This window comes from Eschrichtius robustus, chromosome 14 (assembly GCF_028021215.1).
Source record: "Eschrichtius robustus isolate mEscRob2 chromosome 14, mEscRob2.pri, whole genome shotgun sequence".
NCBI lineage: Eukaryota > Metazoa > Chordata > Mammalia > Artiodactyla > Eschrichtiidae > Eschrichtius > Eschrichtius robustus.
This window is the reverse complement of record NC_090837.1, coordinates 38,439,604-38,465,118: the sequence shown is the minus strand read 5'-3', so window position 1 is coordinate 38,465,118 and position 25,515 is coordinate 38,439,604. Positions and strand designations below refer to the sequence as shown.

Genomic DNA, 25,515 nt, shown 5'->3' with positions numbered 1-25,515 from the left:
TAAAGGTTTCTGCTTAGAAATTGGCTGTTAATCTTATTGAGGATCCCTTGTATGTGATGAGTTGCTTCTCTGTTGTTGCTTTCAATATTCTCTCTGTCTTTGTCTTTTGAAAGTTTATTACAATGTGTCCTGGTGTGGATCTGAGTTCTTACTTGGAGTTCATTGAGCTTCTTGGATGTATAGATATATATATTCCATTAAATTTGGTCATTTTCAGCGATTATTTCTTTAAATATTCTTTCTGCCCCTTTCTCTCCTTTCCTGGGACTCTTGTAATGTGTATGTTGGTCTACTTTATGGTGCCCCAGAAGCCCCTTAGGTTCCATTCACTTCTTCTTTCTGTTCCTCATACTTGATAATTTCAGTTTTCCTATCTTTGAGTTCGCCAGTTCTTCTGCCTGCTCAAATCTGTTGTTGAACCTCTCTAGCACATTTTTAGTTTCAGCTTTTGTACGTTTCAGTGCCAGAATTTACATTTGGTTCTTTTTTCTGTCTTTTTATTAATATATTCTATTTGTTAAGGTATCATACTCCTGGTTTCCTTTAGTTCTTTGTCCTTGGTTTCCTTTAGCTGTTTGAGCACATTTAAGACATTTAAAGTCTTTGTTTTGTAAAACCAATGTCTGGGTTTCCCCAGTGAGGTTTTCTGTTGTTTTCTTTATTCCCTGTAAGTGGGCCATACTTTTCCTGTTTGTTTTTTTTTTTTTTTTACCTGCTTTGTAATTTTTTGTTGTGAACTGGACATATTGAACACTGTAATGTTGTAACTCTGGAAATCAGAATTCCTTCCTTGTAGAGTCTGTAAGCAACAGCTTGTTGTGGGCTCCAGTCATCCGTTTGTTTAGTGACTTTCTGGAACTATTCTTATGAAGTCTGTATTCCTTGTGTGTGTTCATTTAAGTCCCCTTTCCATTATCTCAGCAGTCAGCCAGTGACAAACATCTCCTTAAATGCCACAATTTAGCACCCTGTTTCTTCTTTGAACGTTTCCTTGCTTGTTGTAAGTTTTTTCTTAGATTTCAGAGTTCCAAAAAAGTTGTTCCTGATAGTTTTGTGAGCTTAATGGTTAGTTACTTCAATGGAAGGGCAGCTTCTTAGAGCTCCCTCTTCTGCCATTTTTGGTGACATCAGTTGGATTCTTTTTTATGGAACATGATTCCTATATTACCAGTTATTTATTGAAAGGTAAATTTTTTATAAATGGAACACTCTATATATTGATGGTAATTCAGTAAAGCTAAATTTATCCTTCTTTATTTATTAGTTCTGGCATGATTATATGGTATTATGTAAAGCCTAAACATCTTAATTTAGAAGCAGAAATAATTACTTTTATAATTCTCCCAGGATTTCCCATACTTGTATCCCATACTTGTCTCATTTTAAAACTACTCTAAGATGGTATGTCATCTATAAAAAGACTAGGTCCATCTGAAACAGCAAGAGAAAATGCACCAAAACTTGCTCTGCTTCCTTTTAAAATCTATCTTATATGATAATTTTAAAGCAGGATTTCTCACCTTCAACACTAGACCAGAGAAATCTTTCTCGTATCTGTTGTCCTGAACATTGTAGGATGTTTAGCAGTATCCCTGGTCTCTACCCACCAGATGTCAGTAGCATCCCTTCCCCAGTTATGACAACAAAAAAATGTACCCAGACATTTCTGACATATTCAGACATTGCTGAATACCCCCGAGGGGCCAAAACTGTCCCTGATTGAGAACCACTGTTTTAAGGTAAAATTTGTGCCAAGACCATGTACTTCACAAGGAGTGACAACCCTTTTTTCCCCTCATTTTACAAATTAGTCAGTTAAGATCAGGAAGCTAGAATCATCTAGTTGGGCAGTTCTCTTGGCCATTAAGGAAAGAAAATGGTGGAAAAGCTCTTTTCTCATTCGCTGTTAGTACTATGCTTCTTTTGGTTAAATGTGTTGTTTCATTCCCAAATTTATCTGATAGTTCACTGTATCTGAGATGCACAACAATAGTTATTTCTTGCCTGGAATACCCAGACGATTCAATAGAACCGTGATTCCTTTATATAAGAAATTAAGATTGTAAAATCAGGTCAGTTAGTTTTTGTTTGTTTACTCTTCTTTATCTTTTTCTCTAAAGGAACATGAGATGATTGTATCAAAAATAATTATTGAATATTTTGATGATAACATTTCAGTGATGTTTTATTATACTCCTGTATCTTTAAAAAACTTTTTTCCTGAAATTTATTTTTAGGTGTACTTTCTATAGCGTATTTAAGCTCCAAAAGAAGATATTTGTAGTACTAGTTTCTTTTTTTTTTTTTTTTAACATCTTTATTGGAGTATAATTGCTTTAGTACTAGTGTCATATGGTATTTTCTTCTGTGTCATGAATATTTGCATTGCCACATACAGTTTTATGTTATTAAGTATGTGTGGGTCTTGCTCCCCATCGAGTTTAAAACTCTTGAAGATTCTGTGTTAAGGTTTTATATCCCTGCTCTCTCTTTTCCCAATAGCCATTTCATAAATAGTTCACTGAGTTGTCCCTTAATCACTTAATTCAAGGAAGGTAACTAGTCTGAAAATATAATTCAAAATACTTTGCTCCAATTCAGTATTTTATAATAACCTATAATGGAAAGGAATCTGAAAAAACAAAAATACACGTATATATACATATATATGTGTATACACATACATATAACTGAATCACTTAGCTATACACCTGAAACTAACACAGTATTGTAAATCAACTTCAATTAAAAAAAAAATACTTTGCTCTTATAGAGATATTGAGTCGGGGGGAGGGGAATACTGATCATCTAGATTCTAGATGAGTAAAAATATTTCAGTAACAAATTATTAATTATACCCAGGACCACTAAGAAGTAACTTTGATTTCTAGTTTGCTGTAGAGCAGATTAACGAGCAAAATACTGCATTTGAAACTAATCAACTTTGAGTACGATTTGTCATGCTATAGTTTCTGAAAAGTCTTTTCTGTAGTCCTAACTGCTTTTGCACATCTTATACTACAGTGTATTTTAAAACAAACCTTAATAATACTTGACTTGTAATATTCAAATTAAACTGGAGGTATAGATGATAATTATAGGTGACTTTGAAGATAATTGGTTCATGAATTACATAATTAATGATCAATACCTGTTGATTAATAATCCTAATAAAGCTTACTGTAATGGGGTTCAACCCATTTGGAATTTGTGGTTCACAAGTTATTTGTATGTAGGAAGTCATTAGTAGTTGGTACAGAATCATTGCTTCAGTTTTGTTTCTGTTTTCAGCTGTAGCACCAGTTGTACCTGATTTAAGTAGTGACATTGACACAAGTAACTTTGATGACTTGGAAGAAGATAAAGGAGATGAAGAAACATTCCCTATACCTAAAGCTTTTGTTGGCAATCAACTACCCTTTGTAGGATTTACATATTATAGCAATCGTAGGTAAGTATGCTACACATTGATATTTGGAGTAGGTACTGACTTTATTGTAGTCATGTTATTTTCTTAGGGATATCTAAAAATCACTTTAAGAACATTTAAAGTAGATTTAATGGTGTATAAAGAGATATATATATATATATTTTTTTGAGATATATTATTATGCCACTTTTCAACAATGCATTAGATTTCCAATTTCATATTTAATATCTGTCAGACTCATCCATGCTCAGGATATTGTTTGTCAGAAATTCTTTGCTGAATGATACCCTATATATCTTCAAGTTACAACAATTAATAGGTCAAGAGATTCTCTTAATACTGATATTTTGGTTAATCATGTTATCCGAAGAGTTCTGCTTTTATAATACATTTTGGAACAACATACAGGTTTCTAGCATTATCATCACTATATTGATGTTATGAAAGGCCTATAATTTTCAGTTCTTCAAAAATTAAGTGATTCCTCCCTAAAACTACTAAATGAATTATGTTTTACATCATGTAAGACCTTGTGACCTTGGGCAAATAGCTTTCATCTTTTTTATGCCTCCATTTCCTCAAAAATAGGGATGATGGGGATAATAATAACAATACGTGTCTCAGGGTTGTTATAAGGGTTAAGTAAGTCAAAACACAGTAAAACACTTAGAACAATGCTTTGCATGGAGTAAGCACTCAATGTTAGTTACTTTTATCATTAGTATGAGCTAATATTAGTTTTAGTCTTTTCTAATGGACTTCAGATACAAGTTAAACATTTAACATTATTTTCATATGCTGGGCATTCATTCATTCATTCAACAGACATGTTTGACAACCTACTCTTTGTCAGGTATATACTAAGCACCAAGGTGCAGGGAGAAGGATTAATAAGATATAATTATCTTCTCTTGAGATGCTCATATCCTAGTGAGGAAATGGATAAGTTGTACAATGTAGGTTGGCAAGTACTACACGAGAGAACTCTAAACAAAATACCATACCAATATATAAAAGTGAACTATATGCACCATTAACTGGGTGTGTTAAATCTGCTTGATAAATTTATTTTAAAATATGTATCTCTAATCAAATTATACTCCATTAGAATGGTATTAGATATTTGAATTGCTTGGAGTAATGATTAAATTTGAGGTTATTATAGCTAACCTTTTAAAGTGAAGCATCTTGTCATTTTAGTCAAAACTTTTTATAAGAGGGTAATTCAGTTTAGAAAACAGGAATTCAATTTAGTCTTGCTTTATGAAATTTCTCCAATAATCCAACTGTAAGACAATAATTTTGTTCTTTAGATGTTAGAATACTTTTGTTGTATCACCAAGTAGGTAGTACTTGAGTTTTGACCCCTAGAAAAGAGCAATATTTTAATCCTTCTTCCCTCCCTAATACTCCATGAATATTATATTGGAGCTATTTTATATTGAAATACACAGAGAACCTTCAAAGTGGTGTGTTTGCTGCAGCATCCTTTCTTTTTTTTTCTTTTTTAAAAAATTATATATTTTTTTAATTTTTTAATTTAAAAAAATTTTTTTATTTTGGCTACACTGGGTCTTAGTTGCAGCATGTGGGATCTTCATTGTGGCATGCAGGCTTCTTAGTTGCGGCATGCGAATTCTTAGTTGCGACATGCATGTGGGATCTAGTTCCCTGACCAGGGATCGAACCCGAGCCCCCTGCATTGGGAGCATGGAGTCTTACCCACTGGACCACCAGGGAAGTCCCTAAATTTTATGTTTTTATCAGTTATTCTCTGGCTTGGTTTCTGAAACACTCAACATGTTGATATAAACACCCCCCAGTGTTTCTGGATTTTCTGTAATAGAGTTCAGCAGTTAATTACTTTTTCCACACAAAAGTTATTACTTTCTCTGCACAAAGGTAATCTTGAATTAAATAAGCATTATATATATATATTCTTTGTACTATTGATACATTGTCATACACTAGATTATGTTCCATGATTTTTCCTTGTATTCATGTGTTTCATATCCCAAACTAATTTCTGAATTTCTTAAAAGTAGAAGTTGTAGTCTGTTCTTAAATATCACCACCTTGTTTAGTAATTGTTTCTTACATGTTTGGTTGGAGGTATGGTTGCTCTTAATAAAGAAAGAATCAGCAAAATATTAATTAGCCTTACTGTAATATGTAAGTATAATTTTGAATTGCATGAAATTAAAGACTTCTGAAATTCTTACTTCTGAAATCCAAACATACAAGGACAGAGATCTTTACTGTTGAAGTATAGCTGAATTATAAACATTTTAAAAACAGCCTTAAACTTTTAGTTATATTCCTAATAATCTAACACCTCTTTCATAAAAAGTTTACCTAAATGACCAGATTCTATATAAAAGCAACAGTATAATATGAAAAAGAACCTTGAAAGGAAAAAAAAGATAAGAAGTGGAAGAATGAATGGATGTGTACATTGGTATCCTTACATTTCCAGGGCTGTATTCAGAGAACTTTATGTTACTAACTTTGCAGAAGGCTAAACATCAACTTTACTTATATAGCATATTATATTTAGAAGATAAATTAGAGATCAAGTAGTCTGATCTATCTAATTCAGATTCTACTGGTGTTGCTGTATGCTTTTATTTATATCACATAATGCAGAATCTCACACTGAATTTCTGAGGCACTTTATAGTCAATGGAATGAAATTGCACTATATCTAGAAGTTGTCATTTGTTATATGGGACCTTTTCTCTACAAACCTGCTACATAGCCCTTGTTATTGTCTCCTGAATATTTGATTCTGTGGTTGATCTGAATAATTTTCCAAGAAAAACATGGGAAATGACATATTTTCCTGCTGTTTCTTTTAGAGCACTGCTTTATATGTTTAATGGTACTTAAAGGACACTTGATTATCTTCTGTTTTTCACTATGAATTAATTATTTCTAGTGTGTTAACAACTGCCCCATAATAGCTGTGAAGTATACTGTAGCTATTTGATCTCTTTTTGAGGGAGCTCTACTGGTTAACCAAGGTGGTAACTGTAGTGGTGATAATAGATGTAGTAATAGTGGCAGTCATAGGATGGTAAAGGAAGTAGCAGAAGTATCTTACCTTTACCTAACATTTGATTGTGTAGAAAAATTTTTTATATGATCTGTTTATATTTGTTTGGTAATCTGATAAGATGTCTAAAGAAGACCTCTAAAGATCACTAATATCTTGTATTTGTATGTAATTCTAACTTTATATTGAATTTAACAAACTCTGCAAGGCTTAGAGTCACAGAAAATTAGCAGGACATCTTCAGAACTTTGGTTCTGTTATTTCAACCACTTACACAAAAACTCTTAACTTTTTTGCCCAGAAAAGCAATATCATTCTTTTTTTTTTTTGGCCATGCCGCGCAGTTTACGGGACCTCAGTTCCCCGACCAGGGATTGAACCTGGGCCACGGCAGTGAAAGTGCTGAATCCTAACCACTGGACTGCCAGGGAACTCCCCGGCAATATCATTCTTGACTGAAGGATAACTGGGGGCAGTGGGGAGGAATTGTGCACATGTCTGTAGAAGTCAACAATTCCTTATTCCTGATTCTAAATCCAAAAGCTTTAAAAACTAAAAGTTTTTTAGTGATTTGTTTGGTGGCAAAACCTGCCATAACCTGCTCTCATGGCCAAAAACCTAATCTGAACTAAGTTGAGACTATTTTATGGTTTTTATTTATTCTCTTTGGTATGAATATTCATATATTTTGCTGCAGGGATATTAAGGTATATGATTACAGAGTGCTGCTTCAGACCTAACTGGGGGTTTTATTTAATATATGTATCATTTCTGTTATGTTTCTAAAATAAAGAATTAAGAACCTGCACTCAATTTTTAAAAGCAGAGCAAGTACAAAAGATAGGCATATGGTGTTTGTTACTGGTTGTTACTAGATATTAAAGAGTTTTTTGTTTTCTTTTAAAAACTATTTTCTTCCTAGATACTTATCTTCAGCAAATCCTAATGAAAACAGAACTAGCTCTAATGTGGATAAAAGCTTGGTAGGTATTTTCTTATTGTTATTATTTTAAAAGTTGTTTTGTGGATAATGTATTTTGTAAGCATGATACTAAGTAAACATGCATTGCTTCAGAATATGTAGTTAGTGATCTTAAATTTTTATAGCACTTTTTATCTACTGTTTCCTCTCCTGTTTGATTTCTTGCCTGAATATCAAATGGGATATTATATGTGGAGGCAGTTAGTAAACTATACATTGCTACACAGATTGACAGAGGTGGTCTTTTTAATCTTTGGAATTAGGAATTTATGATAAATCAGTGTATCAGTAAGAGTCTTGACAGGGAAACAAATGGCACATTCAAAAGATTTAAATGAGAGTTTGTGTGTGTGTGTGCTAAAATTTACCATTTTACCGTTTTTATGTGTACGGTTCAGTGACATTAAGCACCTTCACGTTGTTGTGCAGTCGTCACCACCATCATCTCCAGAACTTTTTCTTCATCCCAGACTAAAATTTTGTGCCCATAACTCTGCATTCCACTCTCCCTTCAACCGCTATTAACTATTATCCTTACTTTCTGTCTCTATGAATTTGACTATTCTAGGTAACTCATGTAAGTGAAATCATACAGTATTTGACTCTTGTGATTGGCTTATTTTTCTTAATGTCCTTAAGGCTCAGGCATGTTGTAGCATGTATCAGAATTTCATTCCTTTTTAAGGCTTAATATATTCTGTTATATGCATATACCACATTTTGTTTGTTTATTTATTAAGCGAAGAGAGTTTAATGAAGGGACTATTAATGGTGCTATGCGTAGGATTAAGGGGAGCAATAAATAAAGGGAGCTAAAGCAGCCATTGATTGACAGCAGTGGGAAGCCATTGCCCTTAGTCTGAAGGGACAAGGAGAGACAAATCTTGTTACCACAGCTCAGAGAAAATGCGTAGACTCATGAAAGAGGAGCGTAGAACATAGAACACTGCCAGAGCCGTGGTAAGGCAAGAAGAGTGTGGGGAGAACGGATGTTTCATTTCTCCCAACTGATTTCCGGCTGGTGTCTCCTGAATGCTGAAACCAAGCTTAAAATCATAGGACAACAGAGCCCAGTTAATGCAGTCTGTAAATTTGAAGGCAAAGAAGGTCAGAGGATGGGTCTTCAAGGCTGGAAGGGAGAGGTGGCAAATGGAGAATAACCAGTACAGTGAGCATCTTCTAATTTGACCACTGAAAAGTGAATTCCTGTAGGAAGTGAATATTAGAGACATGAGTTCTTTTTATTGTTAGAATAGCTCATGTTCGTGAGACAGAGGATTAAAATTTTTTATTTGCTTACATTGAGAAGGTCCTTTTGGATTAACCAGGACTTTTCTTAAATATACCAGAAATAATTATCTGGTCATCCTTAGAGCATTCTTTGAGCTCTTTGTGTTCTATAGCCTCCATATTTGTAACTGAGATGAGGTGTAGGCAGCAATCATTTTTAAAAGCTGACAGAATTCTTCTTTCTCCTTCGTATATTTACTCTTAAATGTGAGAGAACATATGGTGGGAAGGGAAGGTGAGAAAAAGGGGAACGAACTATGCGAGTACTGGTTAGCTGTTATGACCATTTTTCTCTTTTAAATTCTCATCCCAGTAGAGCTATTTGCCAAATTATATAGCTAATAGGGGCTCAGAAATCTTCAAAATTAAAGCACATTTGACCTGGAGATGGTGACAATAAGGAGCTGCTATAACCCCGCTCTCACTGTATTACTTATCTGTAAGTTTACAGGTACATTAGGACTTAAAAAATAATTCAGTGGAATCCTGTTTTCTTTGGGCTGATCTTGTTCAATGGTGACTGCCATAAGTTTCTGTCAGTGGCTTTTATCTTTTGCTCTGGTTAAGATCACAGGGGAAGAAGAAAATGCTTGTGTGCCTACTATTTCTGTTAACCTAGAACTAAGTACAAAAATCAACTAATTTAATTTTCAACTCTTCCCTGAAAGCCTTCTAGCAGAGATGCTAGTGAACAACTTTGCAGTTGCCAAATATGATGAATATTTTTCATTCTGTATCTTATTTTTCTTTTTTGCTGCATTTGACACTGACCAGTCCTTCCTCCGTGGAACTTTAAGAACTTTCATGTTCTCATTATTTCCTTCTTTTTCTCTTTCTACCTCTGGATTTTATTTTCAGTCTCCTTTGCAGGATCTCCTCCCCTTCTCTCTCCCCCCAACCCCATAATTATTAAATGTTTCTCAAGATAGTTCTGATCTTGGCTCTCTGCTCATTTTCTGTAGTTAATCTCATGTGTGTCTGGCTTGCTCCTCTGAACTCCATACCCGAATCTTTTCTCTCTCTCTGACTGGACTTCTCTTCCTGCACATCTCTCAGACACTTCAACCTAGGCCAAAGCCTAACTCACACTTCTCCTCTCTCCATCCCCTCACCAGCAGTTCTTTTTGTGTCACCCATCTTTTTTAATGCTACTCTGTTCTTATTTCTAATCAGTTGCTGGGTTATAAATTCTGCCTTTTGACTGACACAGTTATCCATTTCCTCTTCATTTTTACAGCTTCTCCCTTATATCAGACCTATATACTCTTTTTGCCTGAACTGTCTATTAATTGGTTGTTTTGCCTAGAATTTCTCTGCTCTCTATTCACCTTACTACCGAAGTGATGTTTCTAAAATGCCAATACTCTGTTATTTCCCCTTTTAAAATGTTTATAGGTTAAAGTACCCAACTCCTTTTCTGCATACAAGGATCATAGTCCCACTTGCCCTTTCATATTTTATGTGATTCGTTCTCCCTGTTATGTTCTTTGCTCTGCCTAGACTTGATTTCTTCCCATTTTCCAATCATTTTCTTTCTCTCTACTTTTGGACTCATTCATTTTAGCTAAAATGCATTCCTTCTTTCACTTCCTCTGCTTGGTAAATACCTCTCTTCTTATAGGTCTCATCTCAAACATTCCATCTTCAAGGCAGAATTAGATGTGACCTCTTCTCTTCTTCAGTACACCTTATATATAATTTTATTAGTACCTACCACATTATATTATAATATTTTGTGTATATGTCTGGGTTGTTGTAGGTTCTTTTCACCCTCCTATTCCCCTGTGCCCCGCTATCGAACTATTAGCTTTATGAGAATGGGGACCAAATCTTTTTAATTTTTGTGTTACTAATGCCTACCACAGCACCTGACATATTAGTAGGTGTTGGAAAAAAATGTTTGTTAAATTAATAATAAAAATTTCAGATAGAAAGGAAAAAGGTAAGATTGTATCAGATAATTCCCTTGTAAACAGGTATAAAATGGTAATATAAACTTGCTATTTTAAAATTCTCTATGAATATTCTTAGTAGAATAAGTTTTTGTTGTTTTTAATTAAAGCAGGAAAATTTGCAAAAAACAATTTATAAGCTGGAAGAACAGTTGCATAATGAAATGCAATTAAAAGATGAAATGGAGCAGAAGTGCAGGTGAGAATATACTTTATGTTTTTCACATTAAAAGTTGTATAGCAACTGCTGATTTTAAAGCTTGTACTCTATAAACCCTTGAAAGTAGATGGAAGTAAGGCAGAGATGTAAAGATTGCTATTGATATACATTCAGTGAAGAATATTCACTTAGTGCCTGGTTTATTGATTTTCTCTCCCATTTTAATTAGCTGACAGAAAGGGAAAATTAGTTTACATTAAATAAGACGCTTTCTAAAATGTAGCTGTTGTTGAAGATTAAAATTCAATAAATTTTTGGTGCAGACACTCTTAATTTCCACTGTGATTTGCTATAGCAGTGTTTTTTTCAGGGTTTTTTTTCCTATGAGTCTAAATTTAATAAGAGCCTATATATTTATGAAAATATAAAATGATCAAGATAATTTAAAATAACCTAGCATAATGCTTAGTTACTTATTAATTACAAACAATAACACTTTATTATATTGTTAGTGGATAGTATTGAATAAATGAAAAACAGGTAACAGATTAAGTATTCAAAAAAATGGAATTGAGAAAATTGGCAATTTTGTGAGTGGGGGAGAGGAAACTAGTAAACTGCTCACTACCTACAGTTCCTTATAGATTAAATAGTTAAGCATCTAATATAAGCTTTTTTTAGAAAAGCACTTTAAGGAAATAATTAACTGAGCCCAGTATTTGGAAGGAATTTCTAGGTATAAAACATAGAAATAAGGAGAGGAAATGGATAGATATTATTACATAAATGTTGAGCAGTTTCTATAGTTAAAATTAAAAGGCAAATGACAAATTAGTGGTAGTGGTGGTGGTAGGGATCAATTTAAGGAGGAAATAAGAGCAGCCAAAGTGGCCAATAATCATATGAAAATGGGTGTGTGTGTGGTGGGGGGGATGGCCTGAGATGAAACTGGGAAGGTTGACAGAGTCTAGATCTTAAAACACTCTGTCTTTGAAAAGCTAAGAAATTTGGGATTTATCCTAAGGGTGATGAAAAAACATTAAAAGTTATTAAACTTAAGAGTAAAACAAAAGATCAAATTTGCTTTTAAAAAAGAACTCCCTGGTTAATTAGGCAGCGTTTGACATTTATTCACCTAAATGAGAATGAGGGAGGAAGATGAGTCAAGGAGGATTCCCAGGCGGAGTGCTTTACTTTGGGACAGTAGAGGAGAAGCAGGTTGGTATTGTGGGAGGGGTCGCCGGGCAGAGGGAATTCATTTAGCTTTGGACATGCTGAATGAGCTATTTGGTAAGACATCCATATGAAACGTTGCATGTACTACAGATTTGAAGCTCAGAAATAGGTTTAGAGCCCCAAAAATGAATTGTGATGGAGATAATAATACACTTTCAGTTTATCTCAGATTTTTGCCCAAGTTGCCAAGTGGTGCATTTACTGCTTTATATATGCCACCTTTCCTGTCATTTACTTACTCTTATATTAAAGGTTAAATGGTTAATCTTTGTTTAGTAGCGAGTATTGCATGAGGGAATTCAGGGATCCTTAATCTAGAATCCATAGACCTCTCCTAAAGCATCCATGGATGGAATTCGAGGTCCTTAAACTTGGGTGACAAACGTGAATCTTTTCTGTAACCTTTAGCTGAAATTCAGCATTTTCTTTAATTATGAACACAGTGAATAATCCACAGTTATTAGCAGTAGCTGTGAATTTTTTATTACCAATAGAAATCACAAATATTATCTCAGAATGCAGTTGTTATTTATCTCTAAATACCATTTATGCTCATTACTACTTTAAAATTACTGCTGCTAGATCTTATTTAATATATTAATAAAATGCATATATTAATGAATCATACTTTTTAAAAAAAGTTTATGACTGTATTTCAGTATAATTTTGGTTTCTTTTAATCCTATGTATTTTATTTTATGCTTTTAAAATGTTATTCTGAGAAAATGCCATAGGCTTCACCAGACTGACTGCCAAAGGGATCCACAGCACACACAAGAAAGGTTAAGAAATCTTAGCTAAATGGAAAAGTAAGGAATGTGGTGTTTCACCCCAAGCTATAAAAAGTAAATATATCTATAATCTGTATTGCTTTTGCTTTTACAGAACTTCAAACATAAAACTCGACAAGATAATGAAAGAATTGGATGAAGAGGTACTTTTTGTTTTCTAATCAGAAGTTTTCCTTTTTGAGACTTTTTCCCTCTTTCAGATTGTTTTCTGAGAAAATTACATTTGAACTTTATAGGTTGCAATACAGAACAGGACCAAAGAATTATGATGAAAGCCTCACTTTGGAGCTGCAGGTTCAAGTGAAATTAGATTTTACTTTAGTTTCTTTTGTGTGGTTTTATTCTAGAACCATGTTGAAATTTTAGTACATAAATTTCAGTTCAGTGGTTCTTAATAGTTGAAAGGTGAGAAAGGAGCAACGGATCAGAAATTGAATCTGGAACTGTAGCAGAAAGAGACAGACAAATTCAACTATTAAGAACCACTGAACTGGGCTTCCCTGGTGGTGCAGTGGTTGAGAATTTGCCTGCCAATGCAGGGGACACGGGTTCGAGCCCTGGTCTGGGAAGATCCCACATGCCGCGGAGCCACTAGGCCCGTGAGCCACAATTACTGAGCCTGTGCATCTGGAGCCTGTGCTCCGCATCAAGAGAGGCCACGATAGTGAGAGGCCCGCGCACCACGATGAAGAGTGGCCCCCGCTTGCCGCAACTAGAGAAAGCCCTCTCACAGAAACGAAGACCCAACATAGCAATCAATCAATCAATCAATCAATCTTTAAAAAAAAAAAAAGAACCACTGAGCTGAAATTTATGTACTAAAATTTCAACATGGTTCTAGAATATGGGTAAACACACTACACTCTCCTTCTCCTCTTAAGTTCTTTTATGTTACAGTTGACAGTTGAAGCAGAAATGACAGCATTGTCTAATGTGGTTCTCCATGTATATAGAAGAAATTTTTAAGACAATTATAAATGGGTGTAAAGGGAGGTAAGGTTTTACACTTTAGTCAAACTGGTAATATGCCAACACTAGTAATATAATGTAATACCTAGAGCAGCCACTGATGAAAATTATACAAAGAGATACACTTAAAAACACTAGTAAATCAAATAGAATTCCAAAAAATGTTCAAGTAACCTACAGAAAGACAAGAAAGAAAACATGGGACAAAACAAAATGGGAGGCTTAACTCTAACATATCAGTAATTATATTAAATGTAAATTAAATGCAACATCAATTAAGATAGATTGTCAGAGTAGATTTTTTAAAATTACCTACCTGTATGCTGTCCACCAGAAACTCTCTTCAAGTGTAACAATATAGCCAAGTTAAAAGTAAGAAGATGGAAAAACACAGCATGTAAGCATTAGCAAAAAGAAGGTAGCAATGGCAATATTGATATCAGGTAAAGTAGACTTTAGGACAAAGAAACTTACCAGGGGCAGAGGGACATTGCAGAATGACAAAAATGTCAATCCTCTGAGAAGACGTAACTTTCCTAAATTTGTATTCATCAAACAGAAGAGCTACAAAATTTGTGGAGCAAAAGCTGATAAAACTGAAAGGAGAAGTAGACAAATCTGCGATTACTGTTGGAGACTTTTTAAATACCATTCTCTAGACAGAGGATCAGCAAACATATAGGAGAACTCAGCCACACCATCAGCCAATAGGATCTATTCAACATTTGTAGAACCGTCCACCCAGCAACAGCAAAGGACACATGTTTTTCAAGCACTAAAGAAACACACACCAAGATAGACCACATCCTAAGCAAACTTCTCCAGATTTCAAAGAATTAAAATCATACATAGTGTGTTCTCTGACCAAAATGTGACCAAACCAGAGTGAATAACAGAAAAGTATCAGGCAAATCTACAAACACGTGGAAACTAAACAACACAGTTCTAAATAATCCATAGGTCAAAGAGTCTCAAGGGGAATGAAAAAATACTTTGGAATGTTAATTATATCTCATAAAGTTATTTTTCAAAGTTATGGATCTTCATCTTTTAAAAATATTTGAACAATGCAAATGAAAATAAAACATCAAAATTTGTGGGATGCAGCTAACATAGTGCTCTAAGGGAAATGTATACACTAAATGTTTACATTAGAAAAGACGAGAAGTCTCAAATCAGTTATCTAAGCTCCTACCTCAGGAACCTAGAAAAAGACGAGCAAAATAAACCCAAAGCAAGGAGAAGGAAGGAAAAATAAAGAGCAGAAATCAGTGGAATTGAAAACAGAAAAATAATAGAGAAAATCATTGATAATAAAAACCCAGCTGTTTGGAAAGATCAACAAAATGGACCAACCTCTAGCAAGATTGTCAAAGGAAAGAAAGGACACAAATGATCAGTATCAGGAATAAAACAGGGCATATTCCTACAGACTCTACAGATATTAAAAAAAAAAAATTCTTAAGGAAATACTATAAACAGTTCCAAACAAGTAAGTGTAATATTTAGGTGAAATGGACTAATTCCTCCAGAAATACAAACTGCCGCAACTCACACAATGTGAAATACATTATTTGAATAGCCCTATATAACTATTAAAGTGAATTCATAATTTAAAAGCTCCCCCAAAAATTAATCTTCAGGACAGATGGTTTTACTAGAAAGTTCTACCCAGTGTTTTTTTAAGAATTTTTTTTTTTTTTTTGATGTGGACCATTTTTTAAAGTCTTTATTGAATTTGTTACAGTATTGCTTCTGTTTTCTGTTTTTGTTTTTTGGCCCCAAGGCATGTGGGATCTTAGCTCCCTGACTAGGGATCGAACCCCGCACTCCCTGCATTGGAAGGGGAAGTCTTAACCACTGGACCGCCAGGGAAGTCCCTACCAAGTGTTTTAAGAAGAATTAACACCAATTCTACACTCTCTCTTCTAGAAAATATAAAAGAAGGGAACATTCCCCAGTGAATTTTATGAGGCTAGAATTACCAAGATACCAAAATCTAGCAAAGACAGTACTACAAAGAAAACTATGGATCAGTATCCCTCAATCATGGCCCGCTGATTTTTGACCAAGGTGCAAAAGCAATTCAGTGGAGGAAGGATAGTCTTTTTAGCAAGTGGTGCTGGAGCAATTAGGTATTCATAGGCCAAGATATGGACCTCAACCTCAGTCTCACATCTTATGCAAATATTAACTTAAAACAGACCATAGATTTAAATAGGGACATAAAAAATATAAAACTTCTAGGGAAAAAACGGGAAAGTCCTTGGGACCTGCAGCTTGGTGAAGAGTTACACATTACACCACAACTATGATCCATATAAGGAAAAAAATTCAATAAATTGGACTTCATCAGAACTTTCTCTGTGAGAGACCCTGATAAGAGGATGAAGACGCTGTAGACTGGGAAATTGAACTGTTGTTACACACAGCAACTTGGATCGATCTCAAGGATATTTTGTTGAATGTAAAAAGCTAATCTCAAAAGGTCCATACTGTATGATTCCATTAATATAACATTTTCAAAATGGCAAAATTATACAGATGGAGGACCTCCTGTTATTGGTTGCCAGGGATATAGGTGGTGGGAGAAGTGAGGGATGCATGTGGCTATAAGTAGTGGCTGGAAGGAGATCATTGTGCTGATGGAACAGTTCTGTGTCTTGATTGTGGTGGTGGTTACATGAATCTACACATGAGATAAAATGACATCGAACTACACATGCTTTATACCAATATCAATTTCCTGATTTTGTTATTGTACCATTGTTAATAATGTAACTATTAGGGGAAACTGACTGGTAGGGTACATGTACTGTCTTTGCAACTTCTGAAATGTAGAATTTTAAATTTCAAAATTTAAAAATGAAAATATAAAAGTTAGAATGATAAAATCTTACAATTGGAAAGATTTTGGATGATCTCTGTCAAATTTTACTAAATCTCTCTGACAGCATCTTACTTAAAAGATGGATTTCACTTAAAAATGGAAAAGCCCAGAAAAGCACACACTATAAAGGAGGTTTGTCCAGTGTGGAGTCTTAAAGATAAAAATGAAGCATCAAAAGCAGAATATGCTGATAGTGGTAACGCAGAAACAGAAGATACATTTTTTTAAGTTGTGGAATTTGGAGTATTTTTTTTCTTTAACCCTCCCCTCCCCTTAGTTTCATTTTCTAAAATAAATATTTCTTTCATTACTTTTGAATATGCATTAGTAGGTACATACATAGAACATCTTAGGAAAGGTAAGTTGTTACAGAGATAGGGAGGGGATTAAGGGAGACCTCATACAGGGACTGGTGAACTTACTACAAACACTCTAACCTTTGGTATCATTTGAGTTTTGCACCATTTAATTATCAAATATGTAGTTATTATCTGATGCCTTTTATATTTCATGTCTTAAAATTTAGGATTGTAAATAAACCAAAATATTGGTAATATAATACAATGTGTTCATCTTAATGTGTTCGAATACAATGTGTTCGACCTTCAGTCTGACAAGATTCATAGGGTTTTTTATATTCAGGGATTATTTTAAAATCTTTGAAAATTTTGTATGTCTAGTTAAAATAAGGGGATTCTCACTGTTTTCTTCTAAGGCAAGCTAATTCTACTATTAGAAAGTTGTTGTTAGGAAGTATTATCTGATTTTGAAACCAAAATATTTATCTTAAGTAATTGTGTACTTTATTTAAAAAGAACAGAGTATTCCCTTGAATAAATGAGGAGTATTAATTGTAGTGGTAACTTTTCTCATAATTTCAGGGGAATCAAAGAAGAAACCTAGAATCTACAGTGTCTCAGATTGAGAAGGAGAAAATGTTGCTACAGCATAGAATTAATGAGTACCAAAGAAAAGCAGAACAGGAAAATGAGAAGAGGAGGAATGTAGAAAATGAAGGTAAATTGTTACTTCCTTTGAAAAACACTGGAATTTCTAACACTATCTTGAGGTCTTCATCTTGAGGTGGTCTTAAATTTAGTGCCTGTTATATATTTTTGAAGCCACAGTCCTAAGACACCTCATGAGCTAAATACCCATGTCCCAAAATTTATGTATAACATACTAAATTCAGTAGTAATGTTTTAGCTAGAGTAGTGATTTTTATCCTTGTGTGTATATTGGAATTTCTTGGGAAACTTCAAAGAAAACTAATGCCTAAACTTCAGAAATTCTAATTTAATTGATCTAGACACGTGGGCTGGGCATTGGTATTTTTAATAAGCTCTCTAGGCACTCCTAACAAGTAGCCACATTTTAGAACAACAAGACTAGAATTTTTGATATTAGTGTTACAAATTTAAAATAGCTTTCTACATCCTTTGATCCAGTGATTTCACTTCTAGAAATTTATTTCACATACACTTGTGCACATGCATACTGATATAGAAACAAAGCTATTCATTTTAGAATTGTTTAAAATGGCAAAACTTATAAACAATGTAAATGTAATCAGTGGTATAATAAATTTTAGTATATATGGTAGAATACTATGCATTTTATAAAAAAATAAAGTATCTCTTGGGCTTCCCTGGTGGCGCAGTGGTTAAGAATCTGCCTGCCAATGCAGGGGACATGGGTTCAAGCCCTGGTCTGGGAAGATCCCACATGCTGCGGAGCAACTAAGCCCGTGAACCACAACTACTGAGCCCACATGCCACAACTACTGAAGCCCACGCTCCTAGAGCCTGTGCTCCGCAACAAGAGAAGCCACCGCAATGAGAAGCCCATGCACCACAACGAAGAGTAGCCCAACTAGAGAAAAGCCCTCGCGCAACAATGAAGACCCAACGCAGCAAAAAATTAATTAATTAATTAATTAATTAATTAATTTTAAAAAAAGAGTTTAAAAATATTTTTTAAAAAAGAATAAAGTATCTCTTTATAAACTGTTATAAAAGAATCTCTAAAATGTATCTTCACCAAAAAAAGTACAGACTGTTTAAAACAAGATTGCTTATCTATATATGTTTAAGTGTGTGTGTGTGTGTGTGTATATATAGATATGCATGTGAAAACATACATATATATATATTTGTGTTTTTATATATTAGGGTATGGATACACAGACTATCTTAGGAAGGATATGCAAGAAATTAGTAATAGTTGTTGCTGGGGAGGAGAGCCAGAGGGGCTGGGAGACGACGTGGAGGGAGAAAGACTCATGCTATACTATACACCATTTGGTACCTTTTGAATTTTGAAGCATTTTATTTATTTAGTTAGTTAGTTACATCTTTATTGGAGTATAATTGCTTTACAGTGTTGTGTTTCTGCTGTATAATAAAGTGGATCAGCTATATGTATACATATATCCCCATCCCCCGTCCCCTGTGAGCCTCCTTCCCACCCTCCCTATACCATCCCTCTAGGTCGTCACAAAGCATCGAGCTGATCTCCCTGTGCTATGCGGCTGCTTCCCACTAGCCATCCATTTTACATTTGTCAGTGTATATATGTCAATGCTACTCTCTTCCTTCGTCCCAGCTCCCCCCTGCCACCCCACCCTGTGTCCTCAAGTCCATTCTGTATGTCTGCGTCTTTATTCCTTCCCTGCCACTAGTTGAACCATTTTAAAAATAATTGAACTAATCAAAGATTTGTACTATTCCAAAATAGATAATATTAAAATTAGCTTTATATCATTTCACTAATAGATTAACCTTTATGAAAGGAATAAAAGAATTTAAAATATTACAGCAGTGGAAACAAATCTGTTTTTGCATTCTGTACTATAAAATAGTGCTCTACTTTTTTGATAAATTTAAAATGTAGGTACTTCCAAGATGGAATATGGACCTAATATAGCTGACTTTTATGGCCTAAGACCAAATTTCATTTTTTAAAAGGGAAAGGGATTTATATGTTTTCTCTATGAAAACTTACATATTATTCCTTCATTTTCTAGTTTCTACATTAAAGGATCAGTTGGAAGACTTAAAGAAAGTCAGTCAGAATTCACACCTTGCTAATGAGAAGCTGGCACAATTACAAAAGCAGGTAAGTTTTTGGAGTGAGGTTTTTTTTTTTTAAATCAAAATAAGTTTGATTGTGTTTTGGTAAAAAACTATTTTCTTGCTCTCTTTTTTAATTAGCTAGAAGAAGCCAATGACTTACTTAGGACAGAATCAGACACAGCTGTAAGATTAAGGAAGAGTCACACCGAGATGAGCAAATCAATTACTCAGCTAGAGTCCCTGAATAGAGAATTGCAGGAGAGGAGCAGAATTTTGGAGAATTCCAAGTCACAGATGGACAAGGATTATTACCAGCTGCAAGCTGTATTAGAAGCTGAACGAAGAGACAGAGGTCATGATTCTGAGATGATTGGAGACCTACAAGGTAATATTTTTTCTTACTCTGGTAAAATAGACATAAGATTTACTGTTTTAGCCATTTTTAAGTATACAGTTCAGTGGCATAAAATACATTCACATTGTCATGCAACCATCACTACTGTCCATCTCCAGAACTTTTTTCATCATTCCAAACTAAAAAAATCTATACCCATTAAACAGTAACTCCCCATTTCCCACTCTCCCCAGCCCCTGGTAACCACCATTCTACTTTATGTCTCTATGAATTTGACTACCTCATAGAAGTTATTATTTGTCCTTTTGTGTCTGTCTTATTCCAGTTAGCTTAATGTCTTCAAGATTCATCCATGTTGTGGCATGTATCAGAATTTCTTTCCTCTTCAAGGTTGTATACTGTTCCATTGTATTTATACCATATATACCACATTTTGTTTATCTATCAATGGAAGGTAATTTTTTAAATTTATATTTTATTTTTAATTGTAGCTAAAAACATAAAATTTACCATCTTAATTTTTAAGTGTGTAAGGTAATATATTTTTGATCATATTGTCCTCATAAAGAAAATGACCTTGGCCCCCATACACTGTTGGTGGGAATGTAAATTGGTGCAGCCACTATGGAAATTGCCAAGATAGGGAAGCAACCTAAATGTCCATCAACAGACGAAAGGATAAAGAAGATGTGGTATATATATACTACAGAATATACTACTCAGCCATTAAAAAAAGAATGAAATTTTCCCATATGTAGCAACATGGATGGACTTGGAGAGCATTATGCTAAGTGAAATAAGTCAGAGAAAGACAAATACTGTATATCACTTATATGTGGAATCTAAAAAGTACAGCAAACTAGTGAATATAACAGAAAAGCAGGCTCACAGATATAGAGAACAAACTAGTGGTTACCAGTGGGAGGAGGGGCAATTAAGAGGTACAAACTATTAGGTATAAAATAAGCTACAAGGATACATTGTACAACCTGAGGAATATAGCCAGTATTTTATAATAGCTGTAAATGGAGTATAACCTTTAAAAATTATGAATCACTATGTAGTACACCTGTAATTTATATAATATTGTACATCAACTATACTTCAATAAAAAAGAAAGAAAATGAGCTTGCTAATACTGGAAATGGTTAGCATTCTTTCTGTTTCAGGATAATTTGTATCAAATTGTAATTTCTTCACTCTCTCAGGCACCCTTGTGATGGAGGTAATGTGGATATTTCCAATTTTACAGCCAGTTACTGAAAAGTTAATTTTTAATTAATTTATTTTTTGGCTGCGTTGGGCCTTTGTTGCTGTGTGTGGGCTTTCTCTAGTTGCGGCGAGCGGGGGCTACTCTTTGTTGCAGTGCACGGGCTTCTCATTGCAGTGGCTTCTCTTGTGGAGCATTGGCTCTAGGCACGCGGGCTTCAGTAGTTGCGGCACGTGGGCTAAGTAGTTGTGGCTCGTGGGCTCTAGAGCACAGGCTCAGTAGTTGCGGCGTATGGGCTTAGTTGCTCTGCGACATGTGGGATCTTCCCGGAGCAGGGATTGAACCCGTGTCCCCTGCATTGGCAGGCGGATTCTTAACCACTGCGCCACCAGGGAAGTCCCTGAAAACTTAATTTTTAAAAGTGCCCAATTCACAAAAGTCTTACTCAAAGTGGAACTAACCAGGCAGAGAAGATGATCACTGTTAAAACCTGGGAATTCCTCACGCATTGTTGGTAGAAATAGAAATTAAACTGCAGAAAGGGAATCCCATCGCAAATAAAGAATTCGGTACTTGGAAAGGTTAGGACTAGAGATATCAGCAGCCTTTGTGGTCTAAAAGTTTCCTTTTAGACTCACAAACTGGTCATGGTAATAAAATCATTTTGTTTTCAACAAGATTCCTGGCTTCCACTTCTCACATTTTTTTCTGTTTCTGTCAGCAACAGCATCCATACTACCTAATCAAAACAGATATGCATGGAAGTTGCCAGATCTTTCAGAGAAAAGTAGGGGGTGGGATAGTCCATTTTAACCTAAGTCACAGGATGTGAACATAGTTTGGGGTCTCATGGGGCTTGATGATTAGCTGTAATTCTGTGGAGAGAGGTCGGGGTCAGTTTTTGGACTTTGGAAACAGAAATTAGGATCTCCCATTGGTTCTTAGCTGAGGAGTGTTCTGCAATCTTATTTCTCAGGGACTAGGCTTAAAATAGATCTGAATATAACCAAGAAAGTATCCTCATTATATGTATTAGAAAAGCCTCATACTCCACTTCCTTAAATTGCTTCTCTAGGCCTCTTCATATACAGCTTATTAGCTATGTGCAGGTCACTTCTTCTGCTTTATTTATAAACCAAGAAGATTAGGTGACCCCTATAAATTCTTTCAATTCTAAAATTCTTTAAGTCTGTGATTTTCCAGATAACTTGAAGTGCTGAGCTTGAAGCTGAGCTTGAAGTGCTTGCTTTCAAGGATGAGACCATCAACAATGGTCATTGTTGTGTTCATCAACAATGGGTTTAACTGACTCTGTTTTTTAGATATTGGTGAAGTTAAGGAAGATTCATAGCATGACCTTTTGTTGATGTTTATCCTTTTTCAATGCTTTAAGGTTTATTTTTTAATTTAAATGTGAATCAAAGTTCACACACATTAAAAAGCACAAAACTTATATGAGCCTCAACATGCAAGGTGCATTGTGGTAAAACATGCATACATGCACACGTAAAATTTTTACGTTGATTTTTTATGGTTTAAGACATTTCAGATCCCTCAGGTATAAATTTCTTATAGTTTGGGAGGCTAGCCTTGTGGCACAGTAACAATTGTTTCCTAGTTGAATGCTCTCCATGTACAGTATTGAGCAGAAGCTTCTTCATGTGTATGGGAAATGACTTCCCAAGTATAATTGGATAGTATATACTTTAGGTTTTGTGGGCCACATACGATCTCTGTTGCATATTCTTATTTTTTTGCTTTTTTACAACCCTTTAAAAATGAAAAAAACACTCTTAGCTTCATGTCTATAGAGAAATAGGCTGAGGGAATAGTATATCATAGTGTAATGCACTTTTGTTTTGTTTTTAACTGTTACATGGGCATTTGGAAATTGTGTAAGTTTTTTACTTGGCATGTTTTTGGATTTGACTTTTGGAAGAAAAACAATAGATCCATTTTCTAATCTAACCAGTTTTCTAAGACTCCATTTATTCTTTGTGTCTTTGATTTGCCAAATTTTTAAACATATTTTAAAAGTTAACACTATGACTGTAGTCTTTTTTCTCATAGCCCCCTTGTATTTCTAGCAGCATTTTTTAATATTGTTTTATTGAGGTGAAATTCATATAACATAAAGTTAACCATTTAAAAGTGTACAATTCAGTGGCATTCAGTACATTCACAGTGTTGTACAACCACCTGTCTATCTAGTTCCAAAACATTTTCATTAACCCAGAAGAAAACCTTGTACCCATTAAGTTTTCCTTCCTTATATGCCCCTCTACCTAGCCCCTAGCAACCACCAATCTGTTTTATATTTCTGAATTTACTTGTTCTGGATATTTCATATAAATGACATCATACAATATGTGACCTTTTGTATCAGGCTTCTTTCACTTAGCATATTTTTAAGATTGATGTTGTACCATGTATCAGTACTTCATTCATTTATGGCTAATATTCTGTTGTATGTATACACCACATTTTGTTTAGCTGTTCATCTGTTGATGGACATTTGAGTTGTTTCCACCTTTTGGCTATTGTGAATAACACTGCTATGAAATTCATGTACAAGTATTTATTGGAATACTTGTTTTCAGATCTTTTGGATATCTAGGTGTAGAATTGCTGGGTCATGTGCTAATGCTGTGTTTAACTTTTGAGGCACTTCCAGACTATTTTCCACAATGGCTGCATCATTTCATGTTCCCACCAGCATTGTACAAGGGTTTCAGTTTTTCCACATCCTTGCCAGTACTTGATATTTAACTCTTTTTGGTTATAACCACCCTAATGGGTATGAAGTGGTGTCCCACTGTGGGTTTGACTTTAATTTACCTAATGAGTAATGAGATTGAGCATCTTTTCATGTGCTTTTTGGCCATTTGTATATCCTTTTTGGAAAAATGTCTGCTCATGTCCTTTGTCCATTTTTTAATTGGGTCTTTTGTCTTTTCGTTGTTGACTTTTAAGAGTCTGGATACTAGACCTTATCAGGTGTGTGATTTGCTAATATTTACACCCCTTCTGTAGTTTGTCTTTTCACTTTTCTTGATAATGTCCTTTGATGTACAAAAGTTAATTTCGATGAAGTCCAGTTTAATATATGTTGCTTATGCTTTTGGTGTCATATCATAATACATTGCCAAATTGAGGATCATGAAGGTTTACCCCTGTGTCTTCTTCTAAAAGTTGTATGGTTTTAGCATTTATATTTAGGTCTCTGACTAACTTGAGTTAATTTTTGTATATGGTATGATGTGTAGGGGTCCAATTTCATTCTTTTACATGTGGATATCTGGTTGTCCCAGTACCACTTGTTGAAGAGACTACTTTTTCCCCCACTGAATGGTCTTGGCATCCTTGTTGAAAATCAATTGGCTATAGGTATACAGTTTTGTTTCTAGATTCTCAATTCTATTCAGTTGGTCTATATGTCTGTTCTTAGACCAGTACCACACTGTTTTGGTCACTGTAGCTTTACAGCAAGTTTTGAAATGGGAAGTTTGAGTTCTTCAGCTTTGGTGTTCTTTTTCAATGCTGTTTTAGATATTCTGGTGTGCAAGTAATTCCATATGAATCTGAGGATCTGCTTTTCCATATCTGCATAAAATATCTTTGGAGTTTTTATGGGGATTGCATTGAATCTATAGATTGCTTTGGGTAGTATTGCCATCCTAACATATTAAGTCTTCTAATCCATGAACACAGGATATATTTCCGTTTATTTTGGTATTTAAAAAATTCATTTCAACTTTTTTTTTTTTTTTTTAGTTTCAGTGTACAAGTCTTATACCTCCTCGGTTAAATTATTCCTAGGTATTTTGTTCTTTTTGATGCTGTTATAAATGGAATTGTCTTAGTTTTCCTTTTGTATTGTTTATTAAGTATGATGTTAGCTGTGGATATTTCATAATACCCTGCTTTTGTATATTTTTAATGCAGCATTGTTTGGTGTGTTAAGGTTTTATGACTTCTGTATCTTCTTACTGGATTAAAATTGTATTATAGATGATATTAAATATATCTGACCTTGAGGGGGTTTTCCTTTAATTTGCACTTTCCTGTTGTATCTTGCCCGTTTATTTATTTATTTGTTTGTTTATATATATAAAAAAATT

The 25,515-nt window shown here is 34.4% G+C and overlaps 1 protein-coding gene across 2 annotated transcripts in view; it reads left to right on the top strand.

The window, feature by feature from the left end:
• ROCK1 (Rho associated coiled-coil containing protein kinase 1) overlaps positions 1-25,515 on the top strand; it is a 151,210-nt gene that overhangs the window by 87,190 nt on the left and 38,505 nt on the right. For both annotated transcript variants that reach the window (XM_068562556.1, XM_068562555.1), the window contains exons 10-16: positions 3,292-3,451; positions 7,408-7,468; positions 10,820-10,908; positions 12,991-13,039; positions 17,637-17,772; positions 19,781-19,872; positions 19,968-20,214. In XM_068562556.1, coding sequence (XP_068418657.1) covers positions 3,292-3,451; positions 7,408-7,468; positions 10,820-10,908; positions 12,991-13,039; positions 17,637-17,772; positions 19,781-19,872; positions 19,968-20,214 — 834 coding nt within the window. The remainder of the gene's footprint in view (positions 1-3,291; positions 3,452-7,407; positions 7,469-10,819; positions 10,909-12,990; positions 13,040-17,636; positions 17,773-19,780; positions 19,873-19,967; positions 20,215-25,515) is intronic.